The sequence below is a fragment of the Carassius auratus genome, chromosome 30, assembly GCF_003368295.1.
Source record: "Carassius auratus strain Wakin chromosome 30, ASM336829v1, whole genome shotgun sequence".
NCBI classification, from domain to species: Eukaryota; Metazoa; Chordata; class Actinopteri; order Cypriniformes; family Cyprinidae; genus Carassius; species Carassius auratus.
Window position 1 is genome coordinate 5,962,475 of NC_039272.1, and position 20,103 is coordinate 5,982,577.

General features: G+C 36.5%; 1 protein-coding gene across 2 annotated transcripts in view; it reads right to left on the reverse strand.

Annotated features, from left to right (window-relative positions):
* Positions 1-1,067: 1,067 nt before the first annotated feature.
* The window catches only part of LOC113048985 (probable palmitoyltransferase ZDHHC8), a 49,489-nt gene continuing 30,453 nt past the window's right edge, over positions 1,068-20,103 (reverse strand). Inside the window, exons 1-11 of one of the 2 annotated variants that reach the window (XM_026210985.1) lie at positions 17,094-17,458; positions 10,924-11,045; positions 10,638-10,795; positions 10,387-10,559; positions 9,323-9,425; positions 8,879-8,970; positions 7,027-7,147; positions 6,703-6,814; positions 6,434-6,543; positions 4,615-5,624; positions 1,068-3,603 (exon numbers count right to left, since the gene is read on the reverse strand). In XM_026210985.1, coding sequence (XP_026066770.1) covers positions 3,453-3,603; positions 4,615-5,624; positions 6,434-6,543; positions 6,703-6,814; positions 7,027-7,147; positions 8,879-8,970; positions 9,323-9,425; positions 10,387-10,559; positions 10,638-10,795; positions 10,924-10,960 — 2,067 coding nt within the window. In that variant the 5' untranslated portion in view covers positions 10,961-11,045; positions 17,094-17,458 and the 3' untranslated portion in view covers positions 1,068-3,452. Of the gene's footprint in view, positions 3,604-4,614; positions 5,625-6,433; positions 6,544-6,702; positions 6,815-7,026; positions 7,148-8,878; positions 8,971-9,322; positions 9,426-10,386; positions 10,560-10,637; positions 10,796-10,923; positions 11,046-17,093; positions 17,459-20,103 lie in introns of those variants that run through there. The other variant, XM_026210984.1, reaches the window with a different exon arrangement.

Consider the following 20,103-nt stretch of genomic DNA (forward strand, 5'->3'; position numbering starts at 1 on the left):
CAAGGAGTGGACTGAAGCCGGAGTTAATGCATCAAGACTCACCACACTCAGACATCTTCAGGGAAAGAGCTACAGCTGTCATATTCCTAGAACCAAGCCAATCCTGAACCAGAAAAAAAAAAAATAAATAAAACATCAGAAGCATCTCACCTGGGGTAAGGAGAAAAATAAATGGACTATTGCTCAGAGATCCAAAGTCCTCTTTTCAGATGAAAATAAATTTAGCATTTCATTTGGAAATAAATGTCTTCAGTCTGGAGGAAGACTGGAGAAGCACAGAATCCAAGCTACTTGAAGTCCAGTGTGAAGTTTCTGAAGTCAGTGATGATTCGGGGTGCTGTGACGTCTGCTGCTGTTGGTCCACAGTCAAAAGTCCATGCAGCCATCTACCAGGAGATTTTGGAGCACTTTATGCTTCCATCTGCTGACAAGCTTTATGGAGATGCTGATTTCATTTTGTAGCAGGACTTTAGCACCTGCCTACAATGCTAAAACCACTTCCAAGTGGTTCGAAGACCATGATATTACTGTGCTTGACTGGCCAGCCAACTCACCTGACCTGAACCTATTGTGTTATTCTATTATATTATGGTATTACTCAATACAATTGTGTTATTCTATGTTATTTATTCAATATGGTATTTTCGTTCGTGTGCAATGAATCTAGAACATAAGAAAGCTTTCTGCTTTTTTGAATAAAATAACAAAGAATTAAGAACTTTTCAATGATATAAAATTTTGTTTAGATGAATCTGTATCTAATCTTAAAATGATGAGAAATTACAAAAATGAGACCAAAATTCAGGTTAAAGTTATATTCATTCAGATTAAAGTAAAGAATTAAAAATATATATTTTCATCATAGATGTGTAATTAAATCATTTGTATGTATTTTAAGAATCTAATATGACCAGCACATACCAGATATACCTACCTAAAAGATTTAAATTTTTAATAGAGAATTGTATGTTTTTGTATTCATTCATTTAATTTAAATGTATATTTAAAATATATCTATACCTACCATTTTTCAAAACAGAAGAAAAATAACGAAGACGAGACAAATGAACGTTCAAGTTATATTTATTCAGTTTTCCCCTTTGATGGACAAAAATAATAGATGTACCTTGATATGAAACTATAATGTCTTTATTTCATCTGAATGAAATACTTCATCACAGAAAAAGAGTCCCATAGTTGTTCTTTTTTGTTTTAGCTGTACACTGATTTCATCTGAACAGAAGGCGACGCTGTGCCAGACAGCATCAGTGAAGGACAGAGATGACCAAACACCGTCAAACATTCAGAAATGGAGCCTAGCAATCCGTAAAGGCCTTTCCATGACCACATTAATTATTTACAATTTCAAGAAGCTGTTTGTCTTGGGAAAAGTATGGTAATGACCCTTTTCACATGCACCAAAATAACATTTGTACTCAAGTGCATGTAGTCCGTTATACCCCTAAGGCAGATCTGTGAGGAAATCAATATGAATTCCTTGGAAAGTCATCTGATGAGCAGCAGAGAACTCCACATGTGGTGCAAGACACCTAGAAGATCACCGTCAAATATGTCAGTATAAATTGTTAGATCTTTAATTCGGAAACAGGCCACGGTGGGAAGTTTTTCTGTTAACGGGTAGGTTTAAGCCACTTTCACCTTTTCTTGAGAAAATAATAATTACAGATTACTTTTCAGCTGTTAACCTCATAAAAGCATGCCATTTTATTTTATTTTAATCGGCATGTCTTGCACTAGCAGTGAAAATTTCCAAATAAAAAAAAAAAAGTAATATTTACCAAGCAATATTTATTTGTACTTGCTGTATAATCAAAAAGCTACTTTTGAAAGTGAGAAGGGAAAGTGAGGCTTTTTAAACTTCCTCAATCAAACTGAATGAAAAGAAGTTACTGACTTTGATACACTACTGTTCAAAAGCTTGTGGCTTGTAAGATTTTCAGGTTTTTCAAAGAAGTCTCTTATGCTCACCAAGGCTTTGTTTGTATTTGTTCTAAACTACAGTAAAACAGGTTTATTGACAAATATTATTACAGTTTAAAGAAGCTTTGAACAAAAAGAGTTTAAAAAGAAATAGAAATGATATAGTATTTTTGTAATTAAAATTTTGATAATTTCTTAAAATAAGTCTTACTGTCCCTAAACTTTAACGGAAGTAGAAAATAAAAAAGTGTTATGTCTCTCAAATGGATCCTGCATTCAAAAAACAAAGCATCTTTCACTTCAACTTTCTTGCAGTTTCACAAAACGTTCTATAATAACATCTTCATCTTTCAACATTCATTCACTGAGAAAAAAAAAAAAGTCTTAACAGAAAGTACTACTTTCAAATGGCAATGCATACTAATTAATTTGTACAAATAAATTATAAAATATGCAAAAATGAAACTGAAAAATATTTGAAAATCCCATTTGAATATCTGTAGAAAAAGTTAAATACACCAAGTTGGGTTAAAAAAAGACATTACAAAATAAAAAAAGAAATGACAATATTTGGGATGCAGCCATGAATTAACCTTGTTATGCTTTTCTAATCTATTACAAATAAATGGAAATATAAAGCAGTCAAACAACTCTGAATTTGTGATCATGACTGTAAGTAAAAATATGGCTTTAACATGTTTCTAGTACTGCTAATAAATGGTGTTTCTGTTTCCATATTCATATTTTTTCCCCCACTATAAAATACTTTATTTTTTATAAAGAAAACTAAGTTTGAAAGAACATTTTAACAAACTGATGATAACAGCCAGTATCAGTATTTTTGTCCCCCATTTTCTTTTCTTTCTTTCTTTTTTCTTGCAGATACACACATTTCTATGGCAGCTTATAGTTCTACATTAGAAAAAGTGTAAATGACCACCATATTTAAAAAATAAATCTGCTTTGTTTTTTGTTTTTTTACACAAGTGCTGTTATGGTTTGTGTGGAACCTGATAGCTTAACAGAGAAATGCATTTGAGATGAAACCCTGATTATTAGATCAGCATAGTGACAAAAACATAAAGGAGTTACTGGCAAGCACATATACACTCACATTCATGTGTGAAAGACCTGCACACTGAGCACATTTGCATTCAATATGCGAACTTTGATAGTTTATATACAGACAACAGAACTGACACTGTACATATTCAGCCCTTAACGGTATTTATATATATAAAGTAATTAAACCATTATTTTCTGTTGTGTGTGATTTATATCCTGATGGCTGACACTTCTTTGTCGAAGCACTCCTGTTATATTATACACTGGCACACATGAAAAATTGCTTGTCATCTCTTTAGCAAAGAAATGGCCAATGCAAAAACCTTTCCCATTAGTACTGTGTGCCTCCTGATCGGTCGTTTCAATATTATAAAAAAAAAAAAAAAAATGGTGGTGCTGCCATGGCAGTGCTTTTCCTCACAGGCAGTGGCTCTTCAAGCTGTCCGTCAAACGGAGATCTCATATGTAGTCCCGCCCACTCCTGTGACCTTTTTGACATTGGCGTGTCTGCTGGGGGTTCCAGAAGGAGTCCCTAGATGGCAGTCACGTGCTTGGCCCTTTAGTTGCCCGTTGACTTTACCTTGACAGAGGTCCTCTCTATGTGGAGAAAATATCAAAACACAGGAAGAAATATTTGAAGCGATTGCTTTCCAGCTGTATGGTGAAATGTTATCCTTATCTATCCTTCTTTAGAAAGGAAGAGATTCAAACATGCTTCATGGACTGAAATGTTACAAATGAGTTCATGAAGAAGAGGACAGTATTAAAGAGTTATGGAAGGGATTGTATAATAATAATAATAATACAGGACTCAAAAATAAGGAGACAGATTAGGGCCAGTTGACAAACAGGCACTTGTCGGCAAATTATGCCTTGCATAATTTTTTGTTTAAATTAAAATCTTTTTTATAATGCTGTTTTCTTTTCTTTTTGCTATGTAATGCATTTTTTTTTTTTTTACAATATTTCTAGTTTAAAAAAAAAAATCTAAAAAACATTGCTAAAATAAAAACGCATGATTCTTTGTGATTGGATCTCTAAAAATGTTGGCATGGAAAGTAGAAAACAAACAATTCCTTTCTGTTGAGCCCTGTAATAAATCATAATTTTAAAGACAATCATGCAGTCTGGTATTAGTCATTTGTAAAATAATCAAGTCAAAGAAAAGTACAGTGTGTAAAATTATTAAAAAGCATTGTTTAAGCATAAAAAGCAAACAGAACAAGAAAAGATAAATGTATATCAAATCATAATTGCTTTATATTACACTGAATTCTGATTACAATGATGCAATAAAATGTAGAGTATGTCAGAAGTACATGCCATGCAAAGTGTTAAATATAATCTCATGAATGAACAAGCAGGCAGAAATGAAAATATGAGGAAAAGCAAAAACATGACATTTATTTGGCTAACAAATATGTAAATCACAGCATTTTTGTTTTCATCTCGTAATCGTATATTTATATATTCTAAATCACAATAATGACAAAATTCAAGCAGTACTCATAAACGAACAGATCAACATAACACAATGGAAATCTCTTTTCTGAAGTCTCTCGCCCCGTCCGTTTCTGACTGGTTTAAAGTGGATGCTGTGTGTCATACCTTGTACCAAGATGTGGCGAGTCCGCCCTCTCCAGGGCGCTAATGAAGGTGACCTTCTGATGCGTGTATGTCGGGGAACGGGGCACAGCTGTTGGGGAGTGGTGTGTTTGGCGCACCGGAGAGCGATACTGGCGTTCGGCTGTCCGGCTCACACCGCCTGCATCGGTGTGGAGGGACGTCGTGGAAGTCCTCGGCGCTCTGGAGAGCGAGGATGCAGAGGAACGCAGAACGGGTGTTCGGGGAGCGTATCCCACCCCGACTCCCATCAAGTTATCCCGAGAGCCGCACACTGGAGGAGTGGGCTCTCGAGATCCGGTGCCTCGTGGGAGTCCGTAGGCGGCTCCGCTGCAGGTGTCAAATACACCCGAATCATTGGCGTACGCTTGAGCGTGCCGATGCATGAGTTTCTCCCTCTCCTCCAGCTCCTTCCTCTCCTGGATGGAAGCCATGATGGTTTTGGAGAGGTTGTCATAGCGGACGGGCGAGGGATCTCGGTCTCTTGAGAGCGGCGACTGCCGCCCGTACATCACTCCGACGTGCACGGGACTGTAGGACGGGGGGCCGATGTGCCGCTGAAGCTCGGGCCCTCGTACATGGCACATTTTAGTGGGCAGGTACGGTGAATGGAAACCCATAGAGGGCACTCCTGGGTGAGCGGCGCACTCGCCCACAGATGGCGTTATGCTGTTGGTCAGCAAGCTGTCGTAGGATAGGCTGCCGTTGCGGCCCGATAACGTCCCAGGCGAGAAGACTCCTTTGTGAGGGGTGGATGTGACCGTTTCTGGTTTGCTGACACCCAGTGGCATCGGGTCGGCCCCGTTCACGCCCTGCTTCAGACTGAATGAACGAGACGTCGTGCTGAAGGAGTCCAGCTGGAAGGGCGAGGACTGGTATGTTCGGTGAAGAGGAGCGCTGCGGTAGTCTGGCATATCCAGATTCGGCTCGGAGCGGTAATCGTGACCTCGCTCCTCCAAAACGGCAGAGGGCTTACCGTTCTCAGACATCACGATCTGTAATCAACAGCATTCACAAACTTACAGTATTGTTGTACAAAGTTTGGTGTGCACGAAAAAATACTATAGGAGCTTAGTGTTTTTGAACCATACTATATAGTAAAGTGTATTATATTGTATACATTGTATTTGTTTATGAATGCTACAGCATATTGTAGTATTAACTATACTGAACTGATGAACTGTAGTATACTTTAGTTTTTAATAAAAAATAAACTGAAGTGTTTTGTAGTATAATATACTGGATAGTTGAAGAAAAGTTTATTTGTATTACTATAGTTGTTATATTAACATGGCAACTATAGAATTACCACAACAAATTATTTCAAGTACTTTATGGTTCAAAACACTTTAGTATTTACTATGAATTACTATAGTATTTTTTTCAAGAAATTAATTCAGCAAGGATGCACTCAATTGATCAAATGCTTGACAATCAAAACAATGTTAGAAGAGATTTGTTAAATAAATGCTGTTTTTTTTTACAATTTTTTTTTTATTTATCAAAGAATCCCAAACACTGACACACAAAAAAACTAAGTTTCTAGTGGATTAAATCATCATATTTCCATGATTTCCATGAGATCATGTGACACTGAAGACTGGAGGAATGATGCTGAAAATTCTGTTTTGCTTTCACAGGAATATAATTCATTATAAAATATATAATAGTTATTATTTTAACTGGTAATATTATTTCACAATATTACTGTTTTGACTGTATTTTTTGATTAAATAAATGCAAAACGTATCTTACAGGCCCAAACAGTGTATTTTATAATAATGCATGACTCTGTGGCTCCCACCTTCTCTCCGGTGGCGTGATAGTGCACTTTAGGCATGGTGCCGAAGGAAGGTCTGTATTTGTACATGGCTGGGGTAGATGGACTGGTTGGTTTGCCGGACAGGGAACTCTCTAGAAAATAAGGCACAAATGAAATGCATGACTCGGCAGTGCTGCAATACAATGCAACACCAGATGGCAGCAGAAGTGCAGTTAAGAAAAATACAATTCAACAAGCTGCTACGGTGCCTACTGAAGACACAGGCTTTGAATAATGTTTGTGTTACTTGCCTTCGCTGGAGGTGAGCTGACTCTTCAGCTGGTTGTAGCGATCTGCTTTGGGCGGTAGAGGAGGTTGTGTATCTACACTTTTATCATCCACACCATCCAGGCTGGTCTTAGACTAAAGCAGAAGAAAAACCTTTTTATTCTGGGAATCTTGATTTAGGCAGAAACACCATATTATTAAAACTGTCCCTTTTAAAGGCGGGGACACCATTTAGTTGGGACATACAATTTCATTTGTTGGGGTTAACTAAAGGTGCTTAGTTCAATCAACGCCATTGTAAATTCCAGGTCATGTGCAGATTGAATTAAAAGCTTTTGCGGACTCACTTTGCTTCGGAGGATGCTACTATGGATGCCATTATCACTGACGTGTCGGTGAGAGAGGTCAGGACGGAGGAACGGTGGATTCAGAGTGATGGGAAGTTTCTTCCTGGGATCAGTGATGTACCTGTAGAACAGAAACAGGTGAAATGATGCATGCAATTTTATTTTTACTTTTAGAAAAAGCATGTAAGTGTAACTTAGTGTGTAGCACAACCACATGTAGGTTATCAAATGCTTAAAAACAGTTGACAAAATGACAACTGTGTCATCATTTACTCATGTTCATGTTGATTCAAATGAGGAACATTTATTTTTATTAGTAGTATTTGATCTATTTACTTTATTATTATTATTTCAAAAGAAATTATTACTTTAATTCAGCAAGGATGCATTCTATTGATCAAAAGTGACTGACATTTTATATTGTTCTATTTAAAACAATTACACTGAAAAAATATGCATTATATTTTTAAAAAGCACAATCGTTTTCAACAATAATAAGAGATGTTTTCTGAGCACCAAATCAACCTAGTAAAATGATTATTGATCGCATTTTTCCTTTTTTTATTTTTAACTATTCCTATTCCTATAATTCTGATTGAAGGAATGATTTAAATAGTCTTGTGGAAAAAACATTTACAGCAGCTTTCTGTTGTTCTGCTTTGTCCTCACAAAGGTTGCCTTCTATTGTTTCTGAAGATGCCTTCACTAGTATTAACAAGAGACTGACCTTGGCTCTGATCTGTGTTTATACGGCAATTACTTTCTCTTTCCATTGTTTCACAACCTGATTCAGATCTTCAGTACTGTACGCTTTTCCTGCTCAGTGTGTCATAAAACAGGCCAGGAAAACAGGACACAATCTACCTTCCTATGGAGCCCTGTTCTTCCCAAACCCCTCCAGACTGTCTCCTGTGATAAACAACCTCTTTTTCACCTCTGTCTGCTGTTTAGAAGTAATCCAGTAATTGTTAAAGGATCTTATATTTCAAACCATATTTTCTTCTTGAAGCTTCGAGTTCACACACACACACACACACACACACACACACACACACACACACACACACACAAACACACACACGTGAACGGAAACCACAAAACCAGTCACAAGGAACCACTTTTTGAAAATGGAGATTTATACATCATCTGAAAGCTAAAAGCTATAAGCTTTCCATTGATGTATGGTTTATGTTAGGAGGACAATATTTGGTTGAGATACAACTATTTGGAAATCTGGAATATTGAAATACTGAGAAAATCGCCTTTAATTAATTTGTATATAAAATTTATTCCTCTTATGGCAACGGTTAAGTTTGAGCAGCCATTAATATGGATTTCAGTGTCTCAAGATCCTTCATATACAATGATGATTTGCAACCCCCCCCCCCCCCAAAAAAAATAAAATAAATTAAATTAAATCTTATTATCAATGTTGAAAACTGTTATGCTGCTTCTTATTTTTTTTATTTTTTTGCATACTTAGATTTTTTTTTTTTTTTCAAAATTCAAGATAAGAAAAATATAAAACACCACATTTATTTGAAACTGATGAATGATTGAATTAATGAATTATTGTTAATTCTGCTCAAGACAGAGTGATATCGTATCAAAGGTCTTTTGTAGCATTTGCCGAAGCGTAATGTTCACTGAATCCTGTCTGTTTTGCAAATGTAAAATAACACAATCTAATGTAAATTCAAGTGAAATGAAACCGTATGTTCCGAAGTGAGTGAAATATAACCAGCTGTCAGGGTGTCACGACTCACTTGCACACATTTCTGGTATGTGTGTGTATTTGTGACTATCACGGATTATAAACATGAATATATATGTGTGTGTGTGTGTGCTTTACCTAGCAGCAAGTGGACTGCATAAGACGTGCTTCACATTACCACAGCAACCCCGAGTGAATGGATTCACCCCCCCTCTGAACTTTCCTGTCACCTGAGAACAGAGAGAGAGAGAGAGAGAGAGAGAGAGAGAGAGAGAGAGAGAGAGAGAGAGAGAGAGAGAGAGAGAGAGAGAGAGAGAGAGAGAGAGAGAGAGAGAGGAATCCTACTTAGAGCAAACTGAAGAGAGTTGAAAACAACTGTCCTTGACCCATAGGACCATAATGAACCGCGATGAAAATACCAGGCTTGGTAACAGATGTCGTGCCCAAACAACAGAAGGCAATCAAGTTGGATGGACATCAAGGTGATTCTGAGTGGGTGTGCAACATGTGAGCACAGTTCTGCCTCTACAAGTGTGCGTGTTGTTACACAAACCAGATTAAGTGGTGTGTAATTTGGTTCACCTGTTCGTTTGTGGTTCGTCCTCTGGCTACCAGAACCATGTGGAACCCAGTGAGGCCCATAACAGGGATGAAAAACAGGCCAGTCACACACATAACCACAAGACTGGACAGAGGGAAGGTCAAGGAGCCTGTCGTCATTCAATTTCTGAGAAATGCTGCACGAAGATACAGCTAATTAGAATCCTTTAGATTTTTGATGCATAGGTAAGTAGTGCAGAATTTTGAGCCAATGTGATCTCACTGTGGGCGGGGCCTCCCGTCATAAATATTTGATTAAAAGAAAACGAAAAATTTAAATGTTGCTTTGCCAACCGACTGAAAGAAGTTATCACTAAAACTTTAAACTGAAAAAAAAAAGAAAATAGTAATATTTAAAAGAAACAACAAAAAAGTAAAACTAAAAAAAAAAAAAATCTGAAATAAAATAAATTATAAATATTAGATATGATGCTAAAAGAAATTTTAAAATGTTGCCTTTGCAATTAAGTGAAATAAGTTAAAGCTAAAGTACTAAAATTTCAAAAACAAAAAATTACAAAAAGACAAAAGCGCAATAATTTGCTAAAACTACAAATATACAAATGTTTGTTAATGATAATATAGGTGTTCACTCTTAGTTTATGTTAATTCAGCGTGCACAAGTGTTGATCTTAATAATGCATTAATAAATGTTGAAATCAACATTAACTGTGATGAAGAACTATTGTTCATTCTTAGTTCATGTTAACTAAAGTAGTTAACTAATCTAAAGTGTTACCAGTATTAATCTAAATTCAGTCCAGTTTTATTGTGTTAATATTCACAAAATGTGATTAATTTATTTGCATGTGTTCTTTTAAAATTCAGTATCATTAAAATAATTGCATTAAATCAAAAAGTAACTTTATATTATTTAATAAAATAATAAATAATCGTTACAAATCATGTTCGGTTTCGGCCCAGAATTCTCATTTTGGTGCATCCCGATCACAAGGATTATAAACATGAATATATGTGTGTGTGTGTGTGTGTGTGTGTGTGTGTGTGTCCCGAGTTATTTCTGAGCAGGAGCTGTGGAAGGATACGTCACAGTCGTGTGAAGCGCACTCAGCGTCTCAAGGTGATGTAAGACGAACAGTAGACCGAAGGAAAACACTCCCACCATGTGAACACTCAGAGACAGCAGGAACAAGAAGAAATATCGGTAATTCCTCCGGCCAATGCAGTTGTTCACCCATGGACAGTGGTGGTCAAACTCCTACAGTGAGAAGACAAGTGTGTGTGAGAACAGCACTGTGGTCGTTTATCTTCACACTCTGTGTTTTACGCGCCTCACCTCCACACAGTTGTCACACACACTGCAGTGTGAGCAGCGAGGAGGTCTGTAGAAGTGGCACGTGGCACACCACTTCATCCGCACCTGAATCCCCTTTATCTCCACGTTTTTATACAGCGGAGCTCGGAAGTCATCGTCTTTGTCTTCGTCCTCATCCGCTGCGAAACAGACATGCATCATCGGCTTTGTTTGAGACGAGAAGTTTTCTGCACATTCTAATCATGGACCTACTGTTGTGTTTCCAGACATCTGAAACAGAGAAACCTACAGAACAAGGGGATCATACCTCGGGGAAAGACTCCAGGGTCCATGAAGGTGGCCATGCTGAAGTTGGCCAACACGAAGAGGAAGACGATGCCATTGTACAGAAGCACAGCAGGTGAGATGTTCTTGCTTAACCACGGACACCTGAGAGCACGCAAGAGAAACACAAGAAAGATGTATCAGAATGATCAATTTTCGACATTTTTTTAGAATAATATTTGTGTTCACCCCTGCAATATTTTCTTTTTTTTTTTTCAACAGAGAGATTCATGCAAACTCGTGAACATTATTGCTGAATAAATTAAAATCAAATATGTGCAGTTAATATAGTCACAGACTGAATAACCTGCAAATTTTGGGATATATTATGAATGCCGATTAACAGAAATATAAATTTCCCCTTGGGTCAGTAAAAAAAAAAAAAAAAATATTATATATATATATATATATATATATATATATATATATATATATATATATATATATAATATTATTATTATTATTATTAAATTATCGCTACAACAAAATAGCATTTTGCTAAAATTTATTGACAACAGCACTAATAACTGCAACGATCTAAAAATAATTGTTTTTCACAAATGAAATGACAACAAAATAACATATCTAAATAACATATCTATATAAAAATATGATATAAATCTTATATATAAAAAATAATATAATAATAAAAAATAATAGTAAATGTATATTAAAATAATGTACAATGTAATTTATTTTTTCTATTATTATTATTATTATTATTATTATTATTATTATTATTATTATTATTATTATTATTATTATTATTGTTATTATTGTTGTTGTCATGTCTGCAACACATTTTATTTTTTTAAATAATAATACTATTAATAATGATGATATGTACTATTTTTTAGTTTTTCTTCTTCTTCTTATTATTATAATAAACATTTATTACATACAGATAATAAAAGTTAATCAAATCGTATCATATCATAAAAACGACTAGCTGTCCTGCAACAGCTCTAACTGGGCTCTGCTCAGGTTTTATTTAACATATGTTAACAGGCAGAGCCAAGCATATACATACATATATATATATATATATATATATTTGTGCACTTCTAAATTTGCACTCCTATTAGAGTCTATTGCATTTCTTGTAGTCTTGCAGAACAGGACTTTTTCTGGCCACGAACCGCCCACCCAGACAGGAGGACACCATCTGATCGACATGCAAAGTGACCAAGCACATTTATTTTAGTTCCTGCATGTCATTTAGAGCTAGATAAATCTATAATGCATTCAAAATATGACCACTATGTGACCATCTAAACCATTCCATAATGAAGCAACGAGCCACACAAGGTCATGCTTTACACTGATTTTACCAGATGTATTCCATAAAGCCAGCACTGTTCAACAAATAAGTGCTTTTAATCATAGTAACAATTACGATAATGGAAATAATGTTTAAAGTAATACACTAACTGCAGACATTATATATAGACGTTATATTGGCCATTCCAAAGCAGCTTCGAACACACCTCATCCAATCAGATTTAAAGCTAAAATGATCCACAACTCTCTAACTCATACTCCGTCTGCACCAGAGGAAGGTGAAGTCTGTTATTCAACACACTCATTCCATTCAGTTCGTTGTTTTCTTCATTTTAATCAGAGATGGCAGACCAGAGAATACAAAGCAGTACTGCAGAATGATAAAGAGGCCTCAGACACAACAGAACAGAGTAAAACCGATGGCTAACTACTGCTTCATGTGTAATTCAATCCCAAACAGACGACCTCAGAATCAATCCATGCTGTGGGCGAAGAAATAAATGCCAGTTTTATCGGCCGTATGAACATCTCCTAGGGGGTAAACAAGAACGTCAGGGAAATTAGGGAATAAATACACTGCCTGTGAAATGCAATAACCCTTGATCTCGGAGCGTCTTGCTTGTGATGTGCTACAAAACAAGCTTTAAAACGCTTTTTTCTTACTACGGGAAGTAGATCATTTACTGTGAAATCACCAGTGTAAGCTTAATCGTGAAAACTTCTTGTCAACGTGGTGCATAGTTAGTTACAATAAAACTTTATCTCGATCTTCTGGTTATTTTGGGAAAAACTGTAGGGGGCGCTTTCCCCCGTTCTTCTTACTGCTTTAATAAAACGGTTACCACACAATACAAATATTAAAACCAAAAATGATGCATGTATTGCTATGTAATTTGTTTAAAGTCAATTCATTAATAGTATTCAAAATAACGATAACAACATTTCTTTGTAAGAAATATTGCCACAGAAATAATTGCAATAGTCAATATTATTGTCATTTTAAAGACCAATTCATGCCACTGAATATAAAATCATAATGTTACGGCATAATAATGCAAGAAAGCCTACACACTTCCAAATGACAACGAACTTTGAATTTTTGAGAATATTTAGATCGTGGAAATTAAGTATCCATTTATTAGATACCTTAAAAACCCTTAATAAATAGTAAATAGTAGAAAACAGAAAAATGCACAACAAACTAGTATGGAGATTTTTCATGTACAGATTCTTTTCTTTTCTCTGTAAATAAAGGGTGCACGCTAATGTTGGAAAACACAATCACTACTCAGCATTCAGACGTCTGTACTGTATGCACAAAGGCACAGATCCCTAAAAAATACCAAATCTGAAGTTTAAACTTTTTTTTTTTTTTGAAGCATGTTTTAAATTTGAACAAGTTCCTGACGACTACACCACGTTTTCTACGAAAAGCTGCAAAAGACACAGGCGCAAGTAGATTGTACAAAACATGCTGACACTTACATTTTTAAGTTAATATAATGGGCGATATATTTCGTCACCAAAAATGATTGAGGTCATGTACATATATTGCGCGATAAGTTGATATATTGATTATTGCGACAGGCCTAGATGCAAATGCAGTACCATCCCTGAAACAGAAACCTAATGAACTCAATAAAAAGCCCGACAGGGTTTTATTTCTGGCTGGATGTACATTATGCATTATTTCACCACTCTTAGTATAAATTTTGCAATGTTGGAAGCACATCATCATCACATATTGAAAGAAAGTCTCTCAGTAGACATGAACCTAGACAACAAGTCAACAAATTCATCAATTTGCAGTCTGTTTCCTCTTCTACGTACATAATCGTTAGGAGTATAAACATTAAAGTATGCATTTAAACAACATGACTAAAAGTACTTAAGTATCAATCTATGCTTAATTCCTTCATGCAGATCTACTGTTCTGCATTTAACTAGCTGCCCCTTTAAATCTAGCAAACCCTGAGTAAGAAGGCTGTATCCTAAATCACGCTTTTAGCATACACGAGCCCCTTATTTTAGTGTAAATTACACTGGCATTTTAACAACCCAAGGGCTGAGCTGGAGGGGTGTATATAAGGTTTAATTTAGGCCATTCCCTGCAGTGTGTCTAACGCCTCGCTGCTACAAATATTAGCATATCTGTGCCAAAGGCAGTCGCTCCAAGGAGCCATCTATCCGTGAGGTTTATGATATGCTGACGAGATCAATATAGATAAAAGAAACAACCCTGTCAACAACAGCTTTAGGGAGCACAAGGTTTTTAAACCAGCGCTGGTTACTTCATAACACTCTGATTGTGAGATAAACAGAAAATGCATTCAAACATGCTAAAAAACATGAAGAGAAAGACATCACAACCCGAATAAATCTAGTTATTTAATAGATGGAGCAATGATTAGAATATGAATAATATAAATGATAAAATCTAACAGAAAAGCTATTTATTAGTGGCCCCTTGATACGACACTTACAGCTGTAAAATAAATTAACATAATACAAAATTAAAAAATAATTTTAAATAACTGAATAATTATTAAACTATTAAATAAATTATCTGGCAGAGAAACTATTTATTACTGGTCTTGGAGAAGACAATTATCAAAGTTACTATGTTCAAAAATAAATAAATAAATAAATAAATAAAAATAATAAAAAAAAAAAAAAAATAAAATAAATAAAAAATATGCAACATCAACGCTTGGTATATGTTTGTTTTTGGAAAAAATTTTGTCCTCACATTTAATGCACGTATGCCATCTTATGCCTGCAGAGATAAGGTAGTTGAATTCACACACCTCTATTCTCATTTTTCCACCCCTTTCACTTCACTGCTTAAATTATTTCAAAGCACTATGGGCCAATTAGCGAACCACAGGAGTCCTGTATCTATAATAAACAATGCTTCATTAATCAACGTGTGTGAAATCTACATGATTTATAATGGAGCAGGGCAGGCCAGAAAAAAGGACGATGGTGATGGGCTTGAACACAGGAGATCGTTAATCATCAGACAGAAGCTTACTGAGGGAATGTTGTGTGGTGAACAGATCCACCCTGGAGCTTCTGACAACAGAGAAATGAAACACCTTATTCATTAGAAGGACTTCCTGTACAACCGCCCTGAAAGAAAAATGTTTGCCCTACATTTTCCTCATTAGAATCTTATGAAAGTAAATGAGCACTCCTGACAGCAAGGTAGTGTGTGCATTTGGCGTGTGTGAGTATACACACTGGGTCCAAATTGAACACTTGATGAGATTCAGATAGAAGTAAAATTGTGATATTTTTTAGGATTTGCAAGTTAAACGGTTTCACCCAATTCAACCAAAAATTACAATTAGCTGAACATGAATTCAACCTTAGGCCATCCAAGATGTAGATACATTGGTTTGTTAATAGGAAGCGTTTATAGTAACAGATTTGGAGAAATGTAGCATTATCGTACATCACTTGCTCACCAATGAATCCTCTGCAGTGAATGGGTGCCGTCAGAATGAGAGTCCAAACAGCTGATATATACATCACAATGATCCAAAAGTATTCAACAGATTTCCAAAAGATGCATTTTTAAATAAACAATTCCATCATCAAGCGGTTTTCAATGTCAAAACATTGTTTCTGGTTAAAATATGAGTCCTCTATACATGATATTGCTTTCTCCAGTGAAAAAGTATCAGGAGCAAAATATGCACAGATCAAGTTTACAAGCAGAAACGGTCTAAAACCGTTCTATGGATTGGTGGATTTTAATGTGAGAAGACTTCATTTATAGACTGTAGTCATGTGAATTACTGTGATGTTTTTATCAGCTGTTTGGACTCTCATTCTGACGGCACCCATTCACTACAGAGGATCCATTAGTGAGCAAGTGATGTACAATAACGCTTAATTTCTCCAAATCTTTCCAGACTAAAGGCAGACAGAGACTATCCCCCAATTTCTAATCCAAGTTTATCTGAGACGGTGAGCTTCGTTTGGTTTCCCCTTATCAGCCTCGACAGTATTTGCCAAATAATTCTCTGAGACCCACAGGATCTCACAATATTCCTCCAAAACCTCCAACAAAATACATTCACACACAAACACACACCGATCACTAAATAACCTTTCATGCCCCTTATAATTACAGGACTGATTTAGCTATGAAAAAGCCTCACTGGATTTAATTGGGTCCACAAAATCAAGCATTCAAAACATTAAAACCTCTAAAGGAAAAGACCAGATCTGTGGTCAGTGCACATGATCAGGACATGTAAGAGCTGTTTGCTCATAGGGACTCTATAATGAGTCATGCATCAATCCCATATGCCCTCACAGTATGTGCATCTAACATCTCAAAAACTATTTGAACAAATACTGATATCCTCATTTTCTATTTTTTTTTACAGTGCATCTTTTCTGAGATTCTGAATACACAACAAGATGCAGTGAGAAACACATGCACAGATCAATCCCATATTAACCCGCCGGCAGTCTCAACACAGAGCCAGGTTAAAGCATCAGTCAACACACAGCCGAAAGGAGAAACGCTATCACAGATACAGCTGTGAACAAGTCCAAACTTACTACCAGCATAATCTCACCCATCTAAAAACAACATGCACAAGACCACATGCTACTCCATGGGCATTATGGCATGTGATCCACATCAAAGAGATTATCTTCAGCGCTAGCCCTTTAAACAATTTCATTTTGAGAGTGAAAAGCAGCATAAATAAAAGCCCCAGCAAGTCCCGCCGGTCTATGAATCACGCTCTGAAAGCACAACAGAAGCTCTTTCCTCATTTAGATCTGCTTAAAACAGTAGTATACCCCCAACAACAGCAGCTTAAACGGATCTGAGCTAAACAGAGGGCTAACCTTGAACACCAAGCGATCTAGAGCGAGATAAATACGACCGGGTCAGATTTAGCCCTGAGGGAATCTGTCCCCAAACATCTTTACCACTGTTCGCCGAAGCCATTGTAAATACTCTGATGCCGTCATATCCTTGTAGACTCTGAGCAGGTTTATACATACACCCACAGGTGTGCCGCTCAAACACGCACACTGCTAAGTTGTGTCCTGACGGTGCATATCTGCGTGGCAGTTGTTGGCTAACCTCATACGTATTTCTTACCACGCGTATTTTAAGGCCAGACTGCAGCTGCTGAGGTTACATGCGTGGCAAAAAAACAGACAGCCAAGTCCAGGCCGAACACGCTGTTCTTTTGGGCTTTTCTAGCCTGATAAAAAAGTATCACCATTTCCAAAATGTTTTCATTGATAATGATACGAAATGTTTTCTGAGCACCAAATCAGAATACTGGAATGATTTCTGAAGGATCATGTGACACTGAATACTGGAGTCACGATGCTGAAAATTCAAATTTGCAGAGCAAAAATTCTGAGTATGGGTCACCATACTTGGCTGAATGTCACTTCACTTTTTTAAGAAAAAAAAAACATACCTTCTGATGTTCACTGATGCTTATTCCATGCTATAAATAGTAGTAAATATGAAGATGATCGTTAACATGCTGCATGAACTGAGGCACTACAGTGATATGTCATGACACATGAAAGAGCCACACGACGCATTTATTGTTTGAATTTTTTTAACAGTGTTTCCCATACACCAAATTATTTGTGGCGGCCCACTGGAATATCAACATTGACCACAAACAGATTATCCTAAATATTTTGACTTCGTTGAATAAACATGAGCTCTGCACGTTTCAAAGTCAAAATGCGACGCGGCTGTTTTTATATTAATGTATTTTTGAAGGCACCGACTGTCTTTAGAAATGTTTTGATGTCATTTTAATTTTATCTTTCCTATAATGCCTGACGAAGTTGCATTTTTGAGCACTGTTTCGATTACAGTCATTACCGGGGAAACCACTATTTCTGATGCTCCTAAAGCGCCTCCTGCTGGCAAAGAATGGATGTGCATTTTCAATCAGCATGTCTGCTGTTTTATATATATCGTATATTCCCCCCAGGGCAAGTGTCGCCAAACATTGAGTGTAAGCCATTGGGAAACACTGACACTTGGTTGACACCAAAAGTAGCCTGCTCTGTCTTGTCTGTTGGCGTGTTTTTAGTGTCCTCTTTGCATCACATTGTTTCACTGTGTGAGAGCACTGTAGCTTGTTGGATATAACAACATTAGAGGGCGGGTCAACTGTTTTAGTCAATAATCACTTTCAAGCAAAACAGTTGAGTGAATGTTTCAATCACTCAACCCATAACACACAAAAAAAGAAGCTCACACGCATGCCACTAACTGGTGTCAGAACAGGTCACTGAAGAAATCAGAGCAAATATATCTGGTGCATTGATTGAAAGGATAAGTAAACAGCACATATCCAAATCCTCAGCACACATGACACACCAGAGATAAGAATAAAGCCCCATCCATTCTTGTGACACCTGGGCATTTAAGATGGGCTTGGAGAATGACCCAGATGGAGTAGCTGCCAAGTACTGGGACTCAATATCTCCTTTCTCCTTGGCCTTAAGAGACACCCTATTTATTTGTGTGTCCTCTACACACCTTTGCACACAAACACGAGTGTGCAGACACACGCATCTATCTTCAAACATGTCGGTGAATGGTTCCAAACGACTGGAAAATAGTCCTCAGCCATTTTCTAGCCACTTCCTGAACGGAAGTCCAGACAGAATGAGTCTAAGTGAGAGAGGGGAAAAATCTGAACCGTCAAGCATTGTTTACTCAACTGCTGCTTAGTGTCAGACTCAATACAGCTGGGTGTTTGTTAAGAGAAGATAAGGTCTAGGAGACAAAGACCAGCATTTCTATAAACCTGTCCAACAGAATGAAGGAGGTCAAAAGTCACCACATCTCACATAACAAACACTATCTAGACATACTTTAGTGCCCATGTGGTACTGACACACGGTGTTATATATTAATTTCTTAACCCTTTTTTCCATCAGGATGTTATCAAAGCAACATTTGGACATGCACATGAGCACCAGCTTATTGTGTCAAGTGTGTGCAAACCACAATGCCACAGCTCTAATATGAAATATGGCTATTGTTTGGCTCTGAGTAAGTCTGTTTCTGGACCAGTTAACACAGTTACACAACCATGTTTTGGTGTAGCAGATCTCTCCTTTCCTTCTGATTTACTGCTTTAGCTACTTATTAAAAACACAGAATCATTGTGAGCATGTCCGGTGGAAAACAGCAAGATATCCTGACACTGACTATGCATCTGGAACACCAATCTAGCAGAACAGTACATCCTTTGATAAATATGGCTGTAATGTTGACAATACAGTGTCCACATAGGAACAAAAACATGCACGAACGCACTATGAATTAAAAAAAGATAGCAAGGTCAAAACAAACTCATGATGACAGCTTGGTAATATTACCTTCCTGTCTGTCTGCTCAGACTGATCACATGCAGACAAGCTTCCAAACTAAATGGGACAATGCAGTTGATGTTTCTGTATGTAATAAAAAAGACTGTGGAAAGATATGAACTGTGAGGGCCTGCATTATCAAAGCAGAGCCCCAGAACAATGAGGAGCTTTCACAGACAAGGAACTACAGAGGGAGGGGACAGACAGAGAATGTGTGAGTTTGTGAATATGTCTATATGAAACAAAAGGAAAAAGCCTATATATCAAACTTGATCTAACTTGATTGCGTAATTGTAGAATGGAAAAGCTTTAATGAATAATGAATAATGTACTGAACAATAGATGTATAGAATGATAGAATAATAGAGCATAAGTATAGTCAAACAATAAGATTCAATGTGCTGGCCATGTGCTCAGAATCAGACAGATAAAAAACTTGATGTAAAGTGGCTTTTCTAGGAACAATGATATGACAAATATTTGGTGTGTTAAA